At 42.4% G+C, this 17803-nt stretch overlaps 1 protein-coding gene across 10 annotated transcripts in view; it reads right to left on the bottom strand.

Moving 5' to 3' along the window:
• Positions 1-17803, bottom strand: part of emsy (EMSY transcriptional repressor, BRCA2 interacting) — a 57698-nt gene that overhangs the window by 23438 nt on the left and 16457 nt on the right. For 7 of the 10 annotated variants that reach the window (XR_010963214.1, XM_067985652.1, XM_067985658.1 and 4 more), the window contains 10 exons: positions 14535-14687; positions 12693-12952; positions 11568-11826; positions 11065-11262; positions 9451-9528; positions 5507-5650; positions 5137-5313; positions 2812-2960; positions 1830-2024; positions 329-542 (listed from right to left, as the gene is read on the bottom strand). Coding sequence is in view for 9 of the 10 variants with exons in the window: in XM_067985652.1 (XP_067841753.1) it covers positions 329-542; positions 1830-2024; positions 2812-2960; positions 5137-5313; positions 5507-5650; positions 9451-9528; positions 11065-11262; positions 11568-11826; positions 12693-12952; positions 14535-14687 (1827 nt within the window). In the remaining variant the exon portion in view is untranslated. The remainder of the gene's footprint in view (positions 1-328; positions 543-1829; positions 2025-2811; positions 2961-5136; positions 5314-5506; positions 5651-9450; positions 9529-11064; positions 11263-11567; positions 11827-12692; positions 12953-14534; positions 14688-17803) is intronic. The other 3 variants (XM_067985654.1, XM_067985655.1, XM_067985657.1) reach the window with 1 other exon arrangement.

Genomic DNA, 17803 nt, shown 5'->3' with positions numbered 1-17803 from the left:
TCTTATGCTTTACTCTCCTTTCCAATAACTAGAGGATTATGCATGGCCTCTGTGGCTGCCTTGGGATTTCCTACCCACCAAAGTAAAACACAAGGCAGTGGGGGGAGGGGTGAAATGGAGACACACAGACACAGGAAGTACTGTAACTAAATCCTTTTTTTATTGACCCATTCAGCTATTAAATCTGCTGTTCACACTTCAGCTCCACTTCTTCTGATCTCTGATCTTCCTCCCTTGCACTTCCTGTTATATGCATGCATAAACCTCAGAAGATATATTCAGTCCCCACTTCCCCCAATAAAAAAATACCAATAAAAGATGTTTGTACCATGTGAGCTTTGTACGGAGTCACTAGAGGAAACACTCCCACTGCTGCCCTCAGCGAAGGACTGTGCCTCTTCTTTCAGACTGCCTTCTTGTCCAGACAAGCTGCTTCCCTCAGTGACCCTCGAGACCTGCTGAAGAGTTTCACTCACCAGCTGGCGGGTCTGCTCACTCACCATTGTGGCCTGGAAAGCTACAGGCTTTGGTTTAATCAAAACCTGGAACGTACACAGAAAAATAAACTTTATAGATGCAACAGACTATTAAAACTTAAGCAATTAAACAAGACGACAGGGAGATGCAGGAGGATTTTAAGACTGAGCAAGTCCTAACAGCCTCATCTCAGTTTCCCTCTTAAAATATTTCACTTCAATTTTCAAACAGCCTGTCAATTCTACAGACTAAGTAGACGTCAATCTATGTAGAATACATTTGCTGCTTAAATAAGTGGATAAAATTAAGCACAAACAAAAGGCATCTTTTACACCGCCCATCCAAGATTTCAAATAATTTACCAAGCATGCTCCAAGATCATTAAGCATCAGCTTCACGATGATTTGCTTTGTAAAATATAGGGGCAGTTGCAAATTGTGGGTAAACTCACTTTCCCCATTCCCCAATTTATTTTCTACTGGTCTCAGACACACATGGCTGAGACAGCAGCTTTCTCCCCGTTGATAGGATGCCTGCCACCAAGAACTTTATTACCCTGACCCAGCAGCAAGAACAATGTGGGAATGACTGTCCCAACAACGTTTGAGAATCTGCTCCCATGGCTCTCTCACTATGACCCAACCCATCCGCAAGGAGGTGGTTGAGCAGGGTTCAGGGCTCACTCTTGGATCAGTCCCCTTCCCCATGTATGGGCAAATGTCAGGCCACCGCTCCTCGTCTTTCCAACAATGTGCCCAAGATTTGGAACTCACTGATGGAAACTCATGACTAACACCAACACGATCAGTGAGGTAAAATAAGCACAGGAAGTATATAAAATGACTGACTAATGCTTGAAACAGCAGCATGAAAAAATAAAGATCTCCTTCCTATTTTCACCAGGAACATTCACACTTGCAGACCTGTTTGGGCTGGGGAGCAGGGAGAAGACGAGGAGACTTAGATTCTAACTCAAAACTCAAGAAAGGAAACTGCAAAGTTAATCCATTCTATACACTAAAAATTTAAGCATTTTCAGACATGCAAAAATCAACTTCTATGGTCAAACCTTCCCAGTGAAGAACGGTAGCAAAATGGAGAGCAGGTGTGATAATAACGAAGGTAGCTAAATATCACTGTTTAACCAAAAAAAACAAACACGTGCATCAATACTCTTGGGGATAATAAGCAAAATCGTGAATGCTGGCAATCAGAAATAGAGAAACAAAATGCTGGAAGTACACAACTGTAAAAGTACACAAATATAAAAGAGAAATTCAATATTTCGGATGGCACCCTTCATCAGCCAATAATGTCTGCTTTTTACTTCCACAGCATTAGAACGCACTCACCTGCGTTTTCCCTTGCTGTCCGTAGAGAATCCCTTGCTGTCCATAGAGAATTTTGGTAGGGATGATTTTTGTGGTGGGTTGTACCGATGAACCCACCCCTTTTGGCTGAGCCACAATCATTTTAGTGATGGGTCTTGTTGCAGTGATAATTGCTGGTTTTGTCCCTGCAGGTACTGCCTGAATGGTCTTCTCACCCTGGCAGGCAGATTAAAAGTGTGGGTGGGGGGGGGGGGGGGGGAAGATAGAGACAAGTAAATGCTTTGAGGGCTAAAGTACAATTTTCAACCCAAATTAAGTATACACACACACAAATGTCCATAATTTTGATAATTGTTACAAAACAGGCTCATCCATACATTTAAAGCTTGCAAAAGCACCTCAGTACCAAAATAGCATTTAAAATCACATTTCAACCATGCCACTTAGTCAAATGCCACAATACAATGTTATGACTATAATTGCTCCAGAAATGAGATACGGTGTACAAATGAAGTTCAGTTTCTAAGTCAATTTCTGTATTTTTCATTATGTAATCCCGCTCGAGTTATCTTTCCTCTCTCAACTGGATCAGTTCCCCACCCTCTTTTACCCCAACAATCCAGACAAGCAAACTACTCCCAGGCCTTAGATAATACTGTTTTGAAACCAGCCACTAGGAGGTGCACAGCACTGGTTGGGACGACTTACCCTCGCCCCTTTATTTTTCCCACTCCCTCTTTTCCTGTGGGTAAGTGTCTGCTCTTTGCTCAGCGCTGAGGCTGGGGAAGTTCAGTGACATTGGGGAATTATCAGTACACAGCCACATGCAACCATCTTGTGGCATCACTAAATGCACATGCTGGTGTTCCATTATTGCTTGTTTCCTAATTTTGTGAAACCCGAAATGTTTCAATGATCTCACCTAGGGACTAGGCAGTGGTGAATGGGATTACTGTGGGGAGGAGCTTGATGTTAAAACTGCAAAGGTTAACTACAAACTTACCCCTGCATTTAACAATGTTGTGACTACATTTTTTCCGGGAATACCCTGGATGGTCGTCCCCTTCGCTGTGGTCTTCTGCACAACAATTACATTTGGTTTCGACGTCATAGATGTCATTGGGATAGTGGTTATTTTCGTTGTTGTTGTTCCTAATGGAAATGCATTAAACAAATGTAATTATATACAATTACTATTAGGCTGACATATGAGCCCCAATCAACAGTACAACATGCATTCATGGCCAAAATTCACCACATGATGAGCACCCGAGAGGAAGGCAGTTTCAAGAAGGGAAAATAAGAGATAAAAAAAAACATAATTAGGATGTAAGGCAAGGCACACACAACTACTAGGAACATTACTGAGTGGCATCAGCAGACTAGGAACAGCTCAACTGTCCGTACTCTCCACAGGAAGAATGGTGATGATGGAATGGGTTAAATATTCTCTCTCAAGTTTTTATATTAAAAGAGCAGACGCGTGGCTACATTACCAAGCAAGTTTTTTCTTTCAACCTTGGTATCTGGTTCCAAATCCAGACTGAGGGTCAAAGTAGGCACTCTGAGGTTTTAAGCGTTTATGTAAAAAAAAACTGGTTGGGCCACGCTCTGTCCTGTTTCTACTGATCTAAAACTGTCTACAACACAACCTCCCCCACCACCCCCACCCACCCCTGCATAAATGGAACTATACTGATGGTCTCAGAGACCACAATGACGACTGGTTTTGGAAGCAATAATGAATACTGGAGGCTGGGGTGAAGCAGCATTTATACATTCACCTATTTAATAGGAAATGAAGCAAACGAACATGAAAACTGCAAACCGTTCGGCCAGCACACTGTTTTTGCAATGGCTGTTGAAATTCTTGGCAAGTTGATCGTTATTGTTCCTGCACCTTAAGACCAAGAGGAGTAAGAACAGCAGCAAAAGATAAAAGCAAAAGTAGTTGTAAAATTCTCCCCGTGAACGTTTTCTCCCATTTAAATCTTTGGAGAAAAATATGTACACCTTGGATCAAAATCAATCAACAGTTTAATTTTCTCAACTTTTTTTGTGTATTCCCTTTTTGGGTGTGTACAGTCAAATCAAGAATAAAAAAAAGACAAATAAGTTGAATGGAGTGCAGTACCCTACTGGCAGAGCCCGACCATGATTTGGACACAATGATTAAGATGTCACGTGCTTTGTTCAGCATCAAACCTGTACTCTACCTGACCTGGGCTGTTCATTGCAGACTGACACGAAAAGGTCTACTTCTCACCCTGTATATCCCACACCGAGGCACTTAAATTTACCCGCAAAAGGATCCCTATTTATCCCATCTTCCCTCCGACTCTTTTCCCAGTTCAGTGGTGTCCTGAACTATGGACTTTGGTCCTTCATCTAGGTTACCCTCTTTTGTTTTTAAAAAAAGTTACAAATTACTGACACATAGATCGGCACAGGGTCATCTGTTAGGAAGACAAATTTCACCAAGAGGGAAATTTCAGCAAGGTAAATTTCACTTCCTTCCCTCTGCCTCCATGATCTGCAGGAACTTGAGGACAAAGACAGGCACAAGTATATATGGGCCTGAGGAGTGGAGTGGGGGGGAACTTCAACAGCATTAGAAAGAACTTTGAACAAGGGTTTGTCAGAAAAGTGCACCCAGAGTAATATGATGCATTGAAGCATTAAATTACATAATTTTAGTTGCATAGTTTAAGTCAATAATTTTACCGAATTAACCAACACTTCCGCATAAATCCACTTAGCCGATCTTGGAACTTATGTAGGCAGGCAAAGATTTAGGCTGCAGAAAAAGAAATTTCTTAAGAATTAAATATAATGCTTAACATGTTCCAATACAGCAGAGCCAGATGTGGATCTGCATAGTGGCCAGGGGCTGTTCTTGTATATCTGCAGCAACAAAATCAGCAATGTCAGAGGCAATCCGCCAGCATCATTGCTCTCGTGGGCAACGATGCAACATTCACAAAAATAGGAGGGGAGGAATGGAAGAGAGAGTAAATTAACTTGCAAACATAATGTGAAGGAAGGATTTATCACATATACTTGCAAGATGGCATGGTAAAATGCCCATCTTTGAGGGTTTGCCTTTGTATGTTCCATGTTAAACAACCACTGACAAGACACCGTGCTCATAAAGAGATGTTCCACGTGTAAGGAACTGTTCGGTTTTACCTTTGGGTTGCTCACTTTAGCACAGGTGTATCAAAACATCATAATTCCAAACCCTAGCCAAGTGAATTTGCCCTACTGGTGTCACAGACGAGTCTTTGGGGAATTTTCGTCGTTAATAGTTGTACCAGTGAACACTAACCAGACATGATGCTACTGCTGATAATCTTTCCTCCGAGGGATGTGGCTAGTGACTTTGGTACCACAGTGATGATGCTCCCACTTGTAGTTTTCATGTAGGTGGCAGACCCTGGAGATGCTGCCATACGGGCACTGATGGTGGGATTCAATGTAGGACGTGTGTAGGTAGTTTGGGTACCTATTACATGAGAAAAGGCACTTATATTTTTAAATAATATATTACATGAGCTCCATTACGATTTAAAATTGTAATTAACTTTGACTGCGTTTATTTAAACGGATGCAAATAAAACTTCAAATCACAAGAACGCAACCACCACTGAGAAGACCAGATTTACATGCTTTTTTAATGTTGTTATGGCGAGGCGTACCTGTTGGTGTAGTAACCAGCTTGGTTGTCATGATGGCACCATTGCTGCTAACCACCATGATGGGTGAAGTGCTAGTACTAGTCATTGTGACTGGTTTTGGCAGGATTTTACTAGGCTGCATCTGCTGAGTTATAATCTTGACACCTGTCAAACACATAAGCTAAAATTTAGGACATCAGTGACAGGACCCATAACATGGTTTAATAGAAAACTTCCCTACCACTGAGAAAGTACAGATTTAACAGTGATGGCTAGCCTGTGTGGCAGTTACAAAGAAGTATGGAGCAGAGATGCATTTGATCTCTGTTGAAAAGAACTGCACTATGAACAAAGTACATTTTACACATCATCTGACAAATAGCTACCACAGCAGGAAGACAGGGAATTGCTATTCCCCAACCCATAGCATCTGGTGGTTAACAAATAGGAAAAGTAATTGGAGGCGGCAAAAGGCAAAAATCATTTGCAACATCAGGGGGTGCCTTTCTTGCAATTCCAGTCAGTTTTTCCCATTCACTGGCACTTTCATTTTAATGAGCATTTTGTCTTAAAGTGCCAGTGTTGTGCCACTCTCAGACCGCTTACAATTGAACCAGGTTTCCAGCTGATTACTGTCAGTGTCGGAAAGTGAAGTTATACCAACTATATGAGAAGCTGTTGACAGTAACCATCTGGAAACTTCTTTCATTTAGGCCAGCTGAGTGAGGCAGAACATCACTTTAAAACCCACTTGATTAAAATTCATGCGAGCAGCAAAACAGATAGAAAACGTTATGCAGTAGGGTTAAAATCGTAAGGCTTGTTTTGGTATGCTGACAATAATCACTTGCTCTACCTACGAAATATCACAGCTACATATTTGTTGTATTTTTCCTCATATGACAGCACATATTCTGCTAATAAATCTTGTCATAATTGGAACAGAAATCTGCATTGGAAGTGGGACCCTAAGAGGTCTGGGGAGGGAAAAAGAGGGATGGAACCTTGTTTTACAAAAAAACTTGGCCAGTCTGCTCCATAGTTCCCTCACTGAGATAAGGGGGTGTTGGGGCCAGAAATTTACCGGAAAGATTCTCTTGCAACACACACAATCCAAGTACCAGCTTGGGAAATTCTTGCGCGCGGGATGGGTGGGGGGAAAAGAGAGCTAAAGCACAGGGCCTCTGAAAACCACCATCACCTCTTTTCTCTGCGAGCAGACCGGTGGGTCTCACATCGCAGCTGTCTCCTCTCCTGGCCAACCTACAGGCCTCACACTGCCCCACCTTCTCCATTTGTGGGCTTCACCTCACTGCTGCCTCTCAGTCTGCAGGTTTCACACTGCCACTGCCTCCTCTCATTGCTTGCTCATGAGCCACACTAACGTCACTCAGGCTGGGGATGGGGATGGGGAAGGGAACGCTGCAATATCATCACTGGCTAGAGGCTGTAATTATATCGTGACAAGTTTATATAGGCAATTCCATTATAAATGTGGACATAGGAACTTGTAATGGAAATACAAAAAGAAAGGACGGAACATATGACTTTAAAACTGTGACTGAATTATATGAGTTCTCTGATCAAAATATTCCCCACCCTCCAACGCTTGAAAGAACGAACTTCTGAAGTGTAGACACTACAATGTAAAATGCAGCAGCCAATTTGTAAACAGCAAGGTCCCATAATCAGCAAGGTCCCACAATCAGCAATGAGATGAATGACCAGATAATCTGTTTTAGTGATGTTGGATGAGGAATAAATATTGGCCAGGGCACCAAAAGAATACTTTGCATCTGTCTTCACAAAGGAGAGGGATGATGCAGGGATTGAAGTTGAGGAGGAGGAGTGTGAAATATTGGTTGGGGTGAACATAGTGAGAGAGGAAGTAGCAAGGGGATTAGCATTTTTGAAAGTGGATAAATCACCAGGGCCGGATGAAATGTATCCCAAGCTGTTAAAAGAAGGCAGGGAGGAAATAGCGGAGGCTTTAACAATCATTTTCCAAACTTCACTGGATACAGATGTAGTGCCGGAGGATTGGAAGACTGCTAACGTTGTACTGTTGTTTAAAAAGGAAGTGAAGGATAGACCGAGTAATTACAGGCCAGTCAGCCTAACCTCGGTGGTGGGCAAATTATTGGAATCAATTCTGAGGGACAGGATAAACTGTCACTTAGAAAGGCACGGACTAATCAAGGACAGCCAGCACGGATTTGTTAAGGGGAGGTCATATCTGACTAACTTGATTGAATTTTTCGAGGAAGTGACAAGGAGGATCGATGAGGGTAGCGCAATTGATGTAGACTACATGGATTTTAACAAGGCTTTTGACAAGGTCCCACATGGCAGATTGGTCAAAAAAGTAAAGGCCCACGGGATCCAAGGGAATGTGGCAAATTGGTCCAAAATTGGCTCAGTGGCAGGAACCAAATGGTAATGGTCGACCGGTGTTTTTGTGACTGGAAGGCTGTTTCCAGTGGGGTGCCACAGGGCTCGGTACTGAGTCCTTTGCTTTTTGTGGTATTTTGTGGCTTTTTGTGGTTTTCCACACCACCTGAGGAAGGAGGAAGCCTCCGAAAGCTTGTGGGATTAAAAATAAAATTGTTGGACTATAACTTGGTGTTGTAAAATTGTTTACAATTTTGTGGTATACATTAACGATTTGGACTTAAACGTAGGGGGCATGATTAAGAAATTTGCAGATGACAGAAAGATAGGCCGTGTGGTTGATAGTGAGGAGGAAAGCTGTAGACTGCAGGAAGATATCAATGGACTGGTCAGATGGGTAGAAAAGTGGCAAACGGAGTTCAATCCGGAGAAGTGTGAGGTAATGCATTTGGGGAGGGCAAACAAGGCAAAAAAATACACAATAAATGGGAGGATACTGAGAGGTGTAGAGGAAGTGAGGGACCTTGGAGTGCATGTCACAGATCCCTGAAGGTAGATAAGGTGGTTAAGAAGGCATATGGAATGCTTTCCTTTATTAGCCGAGGCATAGAATATAAAAGCAGGGATGTTATGCTGGAACTGTATAAAACACTGGTTAGGCCACAGCTTGAGTACTGTGCACAGTTCTGGTCACATTACAGGATGTAATTGCACTAGAGAGGGTGCAGAGGAGATTTACGAGGCTGTTGCCAGGACTGGAGAATTTTAGCTGTGATGACAGATTGGATAGACTGGAGTTGTTTTCCTTGGAACAGAGGAGGCTGAGGGGTGATTTGACAGAAGTGTACAAAATTATGAGGGGCCTAGAGTGGATAGGAAGGACCTATTTCCCTTAGCGGAATGATCAATAACCAGGGGACATCGATTTAAAGTGATTGGTGAAGGATTTGAGCGGAAATGAGGAAAAGAATTTTCACCTAGAGGGTGGTTGGGGTCTGGAACTCGCTGCCTGAGAGGGTGGTAGAGGCAGAAACCCTCAACTCATTTAAAAAATACCTGGACGTGCACCTGAAGAGCCGTGACCTGCAGGGCTACGGACCAAATGCGGGAAAGTGGGATTAGGCTGGGTGGCTCGTTTCTCAGCCAGCACGGACACGATGGGCCGAACGGCCTCCTTCTGTGCCATAAATTTTCTATGATTCTATGATTTCTAACTCCTCTGCTCTTCTTTGAAATAGTGCCATGGGATCTTTTACATCCACCTGAGAGGGCAGACTTGGTTCAACATCTCATCAAAAGGCGGCACCTCCGAGAGTGCAGCACCCCCTCAGTACTACACTGGAGTGCCAGCCTAGATTATGTGCTCAAGTCTCTGGAGTGGGGCTTGAACCCATGACCTTCATATTCAGAGGCAAGAGTGTTACCATTGAGCCAAGACTGACACTTCATCTCTATGTAATTCTATTTAAAATTGCAAGGTTCATGTCTCGCTTCTTTTTTTTGTTTTTGAGTATCAGGATAGCATCCCTTATATTGAGGTATTATTTGATACAATCCACATCCACTGTGCACACCTGAAATAACAACGCCCTCCGGCATCATCTTGGGACCAGGGGCCGCAGCACGAACAACGCTAAAAGGTGCCCTTAGTACTGAATAAATTAAGAAAGAAAGAAGTTGCTTTACTTTCAATTTTGTTCCTTCCCACCCCATGTTTTGCGATTCCGCCCTTCCTCTCCTGAAGGTGTGCACTCGTGCTGGGGTACGGTTTCACCAGTGCTGGAAGTCCTCCTGTACCTCACCCTAAATAGCCATTCTTCATGGGTGAGCTTTTACAGTTCAGTGCTGGCAGAGTATTTGACTGTAGAGGGCATCACAATCAAACCTGATCCTGTCCTCACCTGATATCCACACATGCACTTTCCAGCAGGTGTGACTGGATAGTAATCAGAAAACACGCGCTGATTTTTTCAACCCACTCCTTAACCGAGGATCACTAACACAAATCATAGCACCGCAACTGCTCCCCTGTCCAAGATAAGCAAACGATGACCAATGATTGAAGCTGGGAGCTTCTGGTCTATATGGATTGGTACCACATTGGGTGGTGCCTATAACCACCAAGATCAAGGTGTCCAAACTACAGCTCCTGAGCCACATACAGCTCACAAGCCCTGGCAATCCAACCCTCAAAGCTCAGGCGACTTCGTTCTATTTGTGCTTGTATTGCTTATTCCCAGTTTTGTACTGTTTGAATTTCACGGGTCTGAAGGTTTGCAGCGGGCTGTTATTAGTGATGTTGCCTCATTAGTGGATAAATCCTAAATCAGAATTCCAAGATCTACTAGTACCAGCAGCTTAAGAGGTGTGTAAATTAATGGGAACATGGATTTAAGCTTCATTTGTAGCCCATGAGGTTCTGTAATACGCACCTAAATGGCCCCCAAAGACCAAAAAGCTTCAACATTCCTGAATCAGGTCATTGACTGAGCCCCTTTCCTCCTAACTGAGCTGACCTGTATTTGCAAGTATAGGCTTTCTTTATGCCAAAACAGTGGAAAGATGTTACTGAAGTCTCTAAAAGGGTGTCACTTCTTCTGTTTTATAATGTACGTCCTGCAGCAATTTGGTACTTAATAAAAAAAGATGGACCTACCAATTCTGCAACAATTTGGTCACTCTATGGTTACACATTCTGATGGGCTGCTGTTGCCCATTTGACCACCGATGGAGAGGTACACAACAGGTCACCCTGTGTGATATCATGTTTACTCCAAAACGCAGGACAATTTCATAACTGGTTAGTAAAAGAAACTAAACTCAATCTCCTAATGCTGCCATGTCATGCTTTCTGACCATAACAGTTAAAAAAAACTTGTAAACATAAAACACAAACCAGAAGAAAATGAAATGATAAATAAAAAAAATTACTCAAGCTTATCTAGAGTGCTGAATACCAGAGAGGAAGAAACATGCTGTAAGCTGCTGGGACATATATTATGATATGTATATAAACACACAGGTTGTAAAGCACAAACACAAGAAAAAAATTAAAATAATTTCATTTCCAGATGAAAGCTACAACGTACATCATGGAATGAAGTCTGCATTTTTTGTCACTGCTGGGTTATCTCAAGTTCTCCTCACAAACAAAATGTATATAATATCATTACTGATTTTCAACTTACCCGACTCCTGTTTGATTTGAATGGTGGGTTTGACACCAGGCGAGGTCTGAGACTGTTGGGACTGCTGCTGCGGAGATTGGGACAGCTGCTGCTGCTGCTGTTGTTGTTGCTGTTTGGGAAATTGCGTCAAGATCTGGGTTGGGGAGCCCATAAGCGTCTTGGGGGATTGAAGTCTGGCTGCAGTAACTTTTACTGCACCTGTCAGTACAGACAAAACAAACAGTAATTATTTTAAGTGCTTCCATTAAAGCGGATGCCCTGTGGCTGGCATCCTGACTTAGGGTTCCTTAAAATTACCATTATATTACTTACAATACAAGTTCACTCCATGGACTGGGACAGTCTAGACTGTGCAGTACGGAGGGAGTCCTGCACTATTGGATGGTGAGACATTATGTAATCTTCACGTATATCAATACTCAATATAAAAGTTTGGACGATTTTTTGAAAGAATACACAATGACGAAGGCTAACTTCTTAAACCAATGCATCCTTTCCATTACCTTGAGCTATTGTTGACATCACAACAGAAGATGTTGATGAAATCATAGATGTGGCAGCAGCGATGGATGTGGACGAAGGAGAGGGAGTGCCGCTGGCGGTAAAAGGTGGCTGTGTGGCAGTGATGACCACTGGCTGTCGTTGCGTGGTGGTGGTGATGACGGACGTTGGCACAAGCTTGGTCACAGCTGCATAGTTGTGAGACTTGGACAAAATATTGGGTACAAACGATGAGCTTGGCGACGTGGTTACGATTATCACCTATTTTTAACAAACACGAAGAGAATCGTTAAGTGGTTAATAGCAGCTGCTGTTGAAGTAATTCCATTGAAATAAAGTCCATTGCAATAAAATTCATAATTGGTCTCGACTTATTCAACTAACAGAAACTGCTTGTAGTTAAAAACAAACAATTTTTATTCACAGATGTAAACTGTGCAACTCTCAGAGCATCAGTAAAAAAAAAATCACACTCAGGACTTAACAGGACAGAAACAGAGGATTTGTTCCAGAAGCTCACAGGAAACACGCTTCCTGCAGTGAAAGTTTGCACTGTTGAAGATGCTGTACTTGCTACAGTGTAAGCTTCTACAATCCAGTTTTCTAGGATACCTTCGCATTTCTGTCACCAATTCTCCCCCCGCATCAAGAGACACTGACTCTTGCTGCAGTTTGGTTCCGTGGGCCCTAGCAGTCCTCTTGTACTTCACCCATCTGTCCATTCTTCAAGTGAGAGTGTTGATAGGCTAGTCAATTGTGGACATCACAGCTTAGCCCAATACTGCTCTTACCCAACATCCACATATTTGCAATTTCTAACAGTAGTCACCAGATAGCAACCAGAAGCAGGGACAGTGGCTGATTTTTCTTTGCCTAGCCTAGGGGCATAAAAGATTAATTGTAGGCTCCCTATCCAAACCCGGCTGACTTCAGCTAATACAGCACAGGCCAATGATCAAACTTAAGATCTTCCTGGTCTGAATAGTTCAGTTTCACACTGGACCAAGCAAATAACTAACTGAGCCATTGAGGGACTGTGCTTTTTTTGGAGAAATATTTTTAAAACCTTTTATTTGCAATACTTCAAATAAGGTTTAACCAAAGACAACAGCAAAGTCCGGACTCACCTTCTGAGTAGTTGTGTTTGTTGTTTGGGTTGTGGGCTTCGTGAAAGTAATTTTCACCGGTGACATGTGCGAGGGAATGGAGTTGGCGATGCTCTGCATGATGTTGCTTATTTTCGGGCTACTGCCAACAGGAACAGCAATTGACTTGGCAACTGGTGTGACCGACTTGGGAACCTCTTTAAGCACCACAGGGGAAGAACTTGACGAATTTGTACGCCTGCGTTTGCGAGGTTTGTCATCTTCATCAGCGCAGCTAACGCCTACGCGTAGTTTAAGAAAAAAAGTGGCAAAGTTAATGAGATGCAAAGTTGTCCATTTACCTACATTGAAAGATTTATTAATTCCTCCATCTCCCATCTCTCCAAAGCTGCCAAGTCCTGCTGGGATACAGTTCCACCACTTCCTTGGCTGAATGGCCATTCATTTGTGAACCTGGAACGCGAGTGTCAACAAAACTTTTAACCTTAGAAGGCATCAAAGCCAAGTCCAACCCTGTCTTCACCTGGCATCCACAAACAGCAGAGGTCAATGAATTGCAAACAGGATTGGGAACTGATCTCTTTCCCCCCTTCCTGGCCATGAGGTACTGAGACAAATTCTGGTGCGTCAACTGCAACCCAGCTGAGATCAGCTAACTCAACACAGACCAAGATCGAACCCGGGATCTTTCAGTCTGTATGGCTTACTACCACAACACTCAGTACATTTATTCACTAAGCCAGCAGGGGGACTTTTTCCATTGCATTATTACGTTACTCCTCTCTGGGTCCTATTCTCCTCTGTGGGTGAAACTTAGCCGGGGCATCTGGCGAACTCCCTGCTCTTCTTTGAATAGTGCAACGTAATCTTTTAAGTCCACCTAAACCATTGAAACAGGCAAAAGGGGTTTTGATTTAATGTCTCATCTGAAGTACGGCACCTCTGACAATGCAACGTCCCACTACCCAAGATTATCGACTTCTTGGACCGCTGCAGTCCGTGTGGTGAAGCTACTCCCACGGTGCTGTTAGCCAGGAAGTTCCAGTATTTTGACCTGTATCATACTCAAATTTCTGTATCATATTTCTTAAAAAAGTCACTTACAATGTACAGAGAAACTCCCCAACAACACAAAAATACTAGAGTCAGAATGTCTGGAGCCATACTTTTATATAAAGATAAATAAAGTCAGGCCTGGAGCTTGTTTGACCTCAGGATGTGCCTATTTAAAGCAACTAGGATTTGCAATCTTGAAGGGATTGGTCTGGTTAAGCACAACTGTAACCTTACCAACAAAATAAACGCAACGTGTATTGGAGGGTAAAAGGTTCCGATTATAAAACAGTGCAACTGTCAACTTACCGTAAGCAATGCCACGGGAGATCCACTAATTAAAGATGTAAATCTGAATGCTAAGTGTCCTTGCATGTAATGCAGATCAAATGGCTTAAATATATGCATGTGAGTGCCATGTGACTCTACAGGTATCTTGACTCTACTATGTAGGCCGTCTAGAAAGTTTGGAAAAGTTGGACCTTGCTGATACTGATTTATAGAATCCTGAGCTTCTCCCCCAAAAGAATTAACCAGTCTTTTTCTCTTTCATTTGCTCATGGACCTGGCTGTGTATTTCTGGTTTTATTTTAGCATTCCCAGCAACACTGGTGGATACCACGGAGCAGACAACCTGCTCTCACTCTCAGTTGGGGAACTGTACGGTAGAGCAAGAATGGAATGTTTAATTTTGTGCAATTCTAAACCAAGCATACAGCGCAGCATTTTCAACAGCCAATGTCTACGGTCCAAACTGGGCACAGACGATGGTTTCACACATTCATTTTTAACATGACAAATGGCACTTACTCTTGACATACACTGTGCTACCGCTGGGCAGTACAACAACATTGGAAGCGGGACTGGCAGGTCTGGGGGATTTCACCGTTGCTACACTCCCACAGGGTACTGTAGTTGAAGCTGGCGTGGGAGTGGTACTTGTGTATGAGTAACAAACGATCACTAGAAGAAAAGAAAACAAAACTTTTTTTTTTAAATTAAAAAAATTGCTAGAAATCACTCTAGTATTCCAAAATTATACTTTGTCAATTCTACGAAAGTCTGTCAGAGTGCAAAAGTTTTGATTTGGTGCCACCATGTGATCAAAGTCTGCACTACGATCAACACAATTTTTGATGATACGGCCTGCAATACCATGTTATATACGAAAGAAATTCAATTCAGCAAGGCGGGGTCATTGGATCACTGATCCTTGACTGGCAATGCAAGTTATTTATCATCAGGAGAGAAATCCCGTGGCACACATTTTCACCGGCAGCCAAAACAGTAAATTCAGTTTTTAAATAGGTTCCACGTTCGGTGACTGCCCTTTGGTCAGTTGATCGCTTTCTTCCACCGTACAGATCGTTCTGTCTTCCCATTAAAATTTTAACAGTCACCACAATAAGCAGGCAGGAGCTCAGTTACTGCCTCGTCCATGGAGCATTACCTCGGACAGTGTGGCACGTCCATCTTAATTGCAATGGAGTATCAGTCTAGATTATGCACCCAAGGAAACTGGATGAGCATTCATCATTGAATATACTTGAGAACACATTCCTTTATATAAGTTTAGATCAGCGAATCCAACAGAGAAACCTTCAGCTTGTAAATTCAGTGACTGTAACAATGTCGTGGACTATTTGGGGCATTTACTCAGGCACATTTACAGCAGTGGCTATCTACTGCAACCAGTTTAGAAGAATGAGAGGAGATCTTATTGAAACATACAAGATTCTGAGGGGACTCGATAGGGTAGATGCTGAGAGGACGTTACCCCTCATGGGGGAATCTAAAACTAGGGGGCATAGTCTCAGAATAAGGGATCGCCCATTTAAGACGGAAACAAGGAGGAATTTCATCTCCCAGAAGGTCGTGAATCTTTGCAATTCTTTACCCCAAAAAGCTGTGGAGGTTGAGTCATTGAATACATTCAAGGCTGAATTAGACAAATTTTTGATCAGCGAGGGAGTCAAAGGATATGGGGAAAGGGCGGGAAAGTGGAGTTGAGGTAAAAAATCAGATCAGCCATGATCTCATTAAATGGTGGAGCAGGCTCGAGGGGCCGAAGAGCCGACTCCTGCTCCTATCTCTTATGGTCTCTTATGGTTATAACCAGACCTCTAGTCACCCTGACTGTCTTGTCATGGAACCTGCTACGTGCAGTAAAGGTAGAGAAGTAAATCCCTGTTATTTTCCTCACACTTAATAATTAAGTGCAACGACTTGATCAGGCTAATTGCTATTATGCTGAGCTAGGGAAAAATAACAGGTGTGATTGACACTAGCAGTCGCAGTTGCAAGCCTGCACCTAAATAGTCCAGATTTTGGTCACTGGTATTCAACTGCAACAGTGCTCCGATACATTAGTTCTTAACATTCTATTCCTGTCAAATGACCTATGGTGATGCATAACACTGATCACAAATGCTGTTACTTACAATGACCCCAAGTGGAGAACAGTAGAATTATCATGGCTGTTGTACATTATGGTGTAGCAGTGCTCTGTCACGACATAATAATCTTAATGCAAGACATTAGTTTCAATACTTTCAATGCAACGGCCAGTAGCATTTTAAAAAAGGGAGGTAAACTGGAAACATATCACAAATCTATGTAACCAGAGTCAACTATTATTACAATTACTACCAGTAAAAGGATAAATCTCTGAGTTAAAAAGTACTTTATGGAATAATGAAATGTACTATAAAAATATAGCTATGAAAAACAATGGATTTTACACAAAGATTTCTTTAATTGCATTATAATAATTCTTTTTCTTATCGAGACGAGGAATGCAAATGGACATTAAAAAGAAACTGAAGGCAGGAAATTTGAAGCAGAAACAGAAAATGCTGGAAATGCACAGCAGGTATTTAAGAGCATTTAGCACTTTAAATAAATATTCTTCATCAGGCAGGTTCCACCAAAGGATCTCTAACCAATACGTTAACCCGTGTTTCCTCCTTTCTGTCACGACGGACCTGCTATTTAGGGGTGCACTCTGGCAATAAGATTTGGAAAGAAGTCTGAAAGAGATGTGCTTATTGACAGAAAAAGTGATTTTTGATTGGTTGCTGGAAAATCTGAGTTGATTTATCATTTTGTGCGCCAACACTTCACAGGCATGATGAACACATACCAGAAATAACATTTTTTCTATCTGCTAGCAGATCTCTGTGACGTTGCTCATGTTAAGTTGGTTAATACACTGTTTCATAAAGGACAGGAATGTCATATCATTTCATGCACAAATATATTTCTCTGTTAAGGTGGAGCTGTAACCCTCAAGGCTACAAAGTCTAATTGTTAAGAAAACACAGCCTGAAGACAGCGAACTTCACAAATAGAATGCACTTATCAATTCCAGTTTGCAGCTCTGAAGCTCTCAGCATTACATAGAATAACATAAGAACATAAGAAATAGGAGCAGGAATAGGCTATACGACCCATCGAGCATGTTCCGCCATTCAGTAAGATCATGGCTGACGCTGACCTCAACTCCACTTTCCTGCCCGATCCCCATATCCCTTGATTCCCTTAAGAGTCCAAAAATTAATCAATCTCAGCCTGGAATATACTCAATGACTGAGAATCCACAGCCCTCTGGGGTAGGGAATTCCAAAGATTCACAACCCTCTGAGTGAAGAAATTTTTCCTCAAGTGGAAACAACATCTCCGTATCTACCCTATAAAACCCTTTCATAATCTTAAAGACCTCTATCAGGTCACCCCGCAGTCTTCCCTTTTCTATAGAAAAGAGCCCCAGCCTACTCAATCTTTCCTGATAGGTATAACCTCTCAGTTCTGGTATATGAACATATGAATTAAGATCAGAAGTAGGCCATTCAGCCCCTCGAGCCTGCTCTGCCATTTGATAAGATCATGGCTGATCTGATTGTGACCTCAACCCTACTTTCCCATCTACCTACTATAACCTTTGACTCCCTTGTTAATCAGGAATCTATCTAACTCAGCCTTAAAAATATTCAATGACCCTGCCTCCACCGCTCTCTGGGGAAGGGAGTGCCACAGACTCACGACCCTCAGAGAAAAAATTTCTCCTCATCTCCGTCTTA

The sequence above is a fragment of the Heptranchias perlo genome, chromosome 6, assembly GCF_035084215.1.
Source record: "Heptranchias perlo isolate sHepPer1 chromosome 6, sHepPer1.hap1, whole genome shotgun sequence".
NCBI classification, from domain to species: Eukaryota; Metazoa; Chordata; class Chondrichthyes; order Hexanchiformes; family Hexanchidae; genus Heptranchias; species Heptranchias perlo.
The sequence above is the reverse complement of the archived record's forward strand: the minus strand, read 5'-3'. Positions and strand labels throughout refer to the sequence as shown.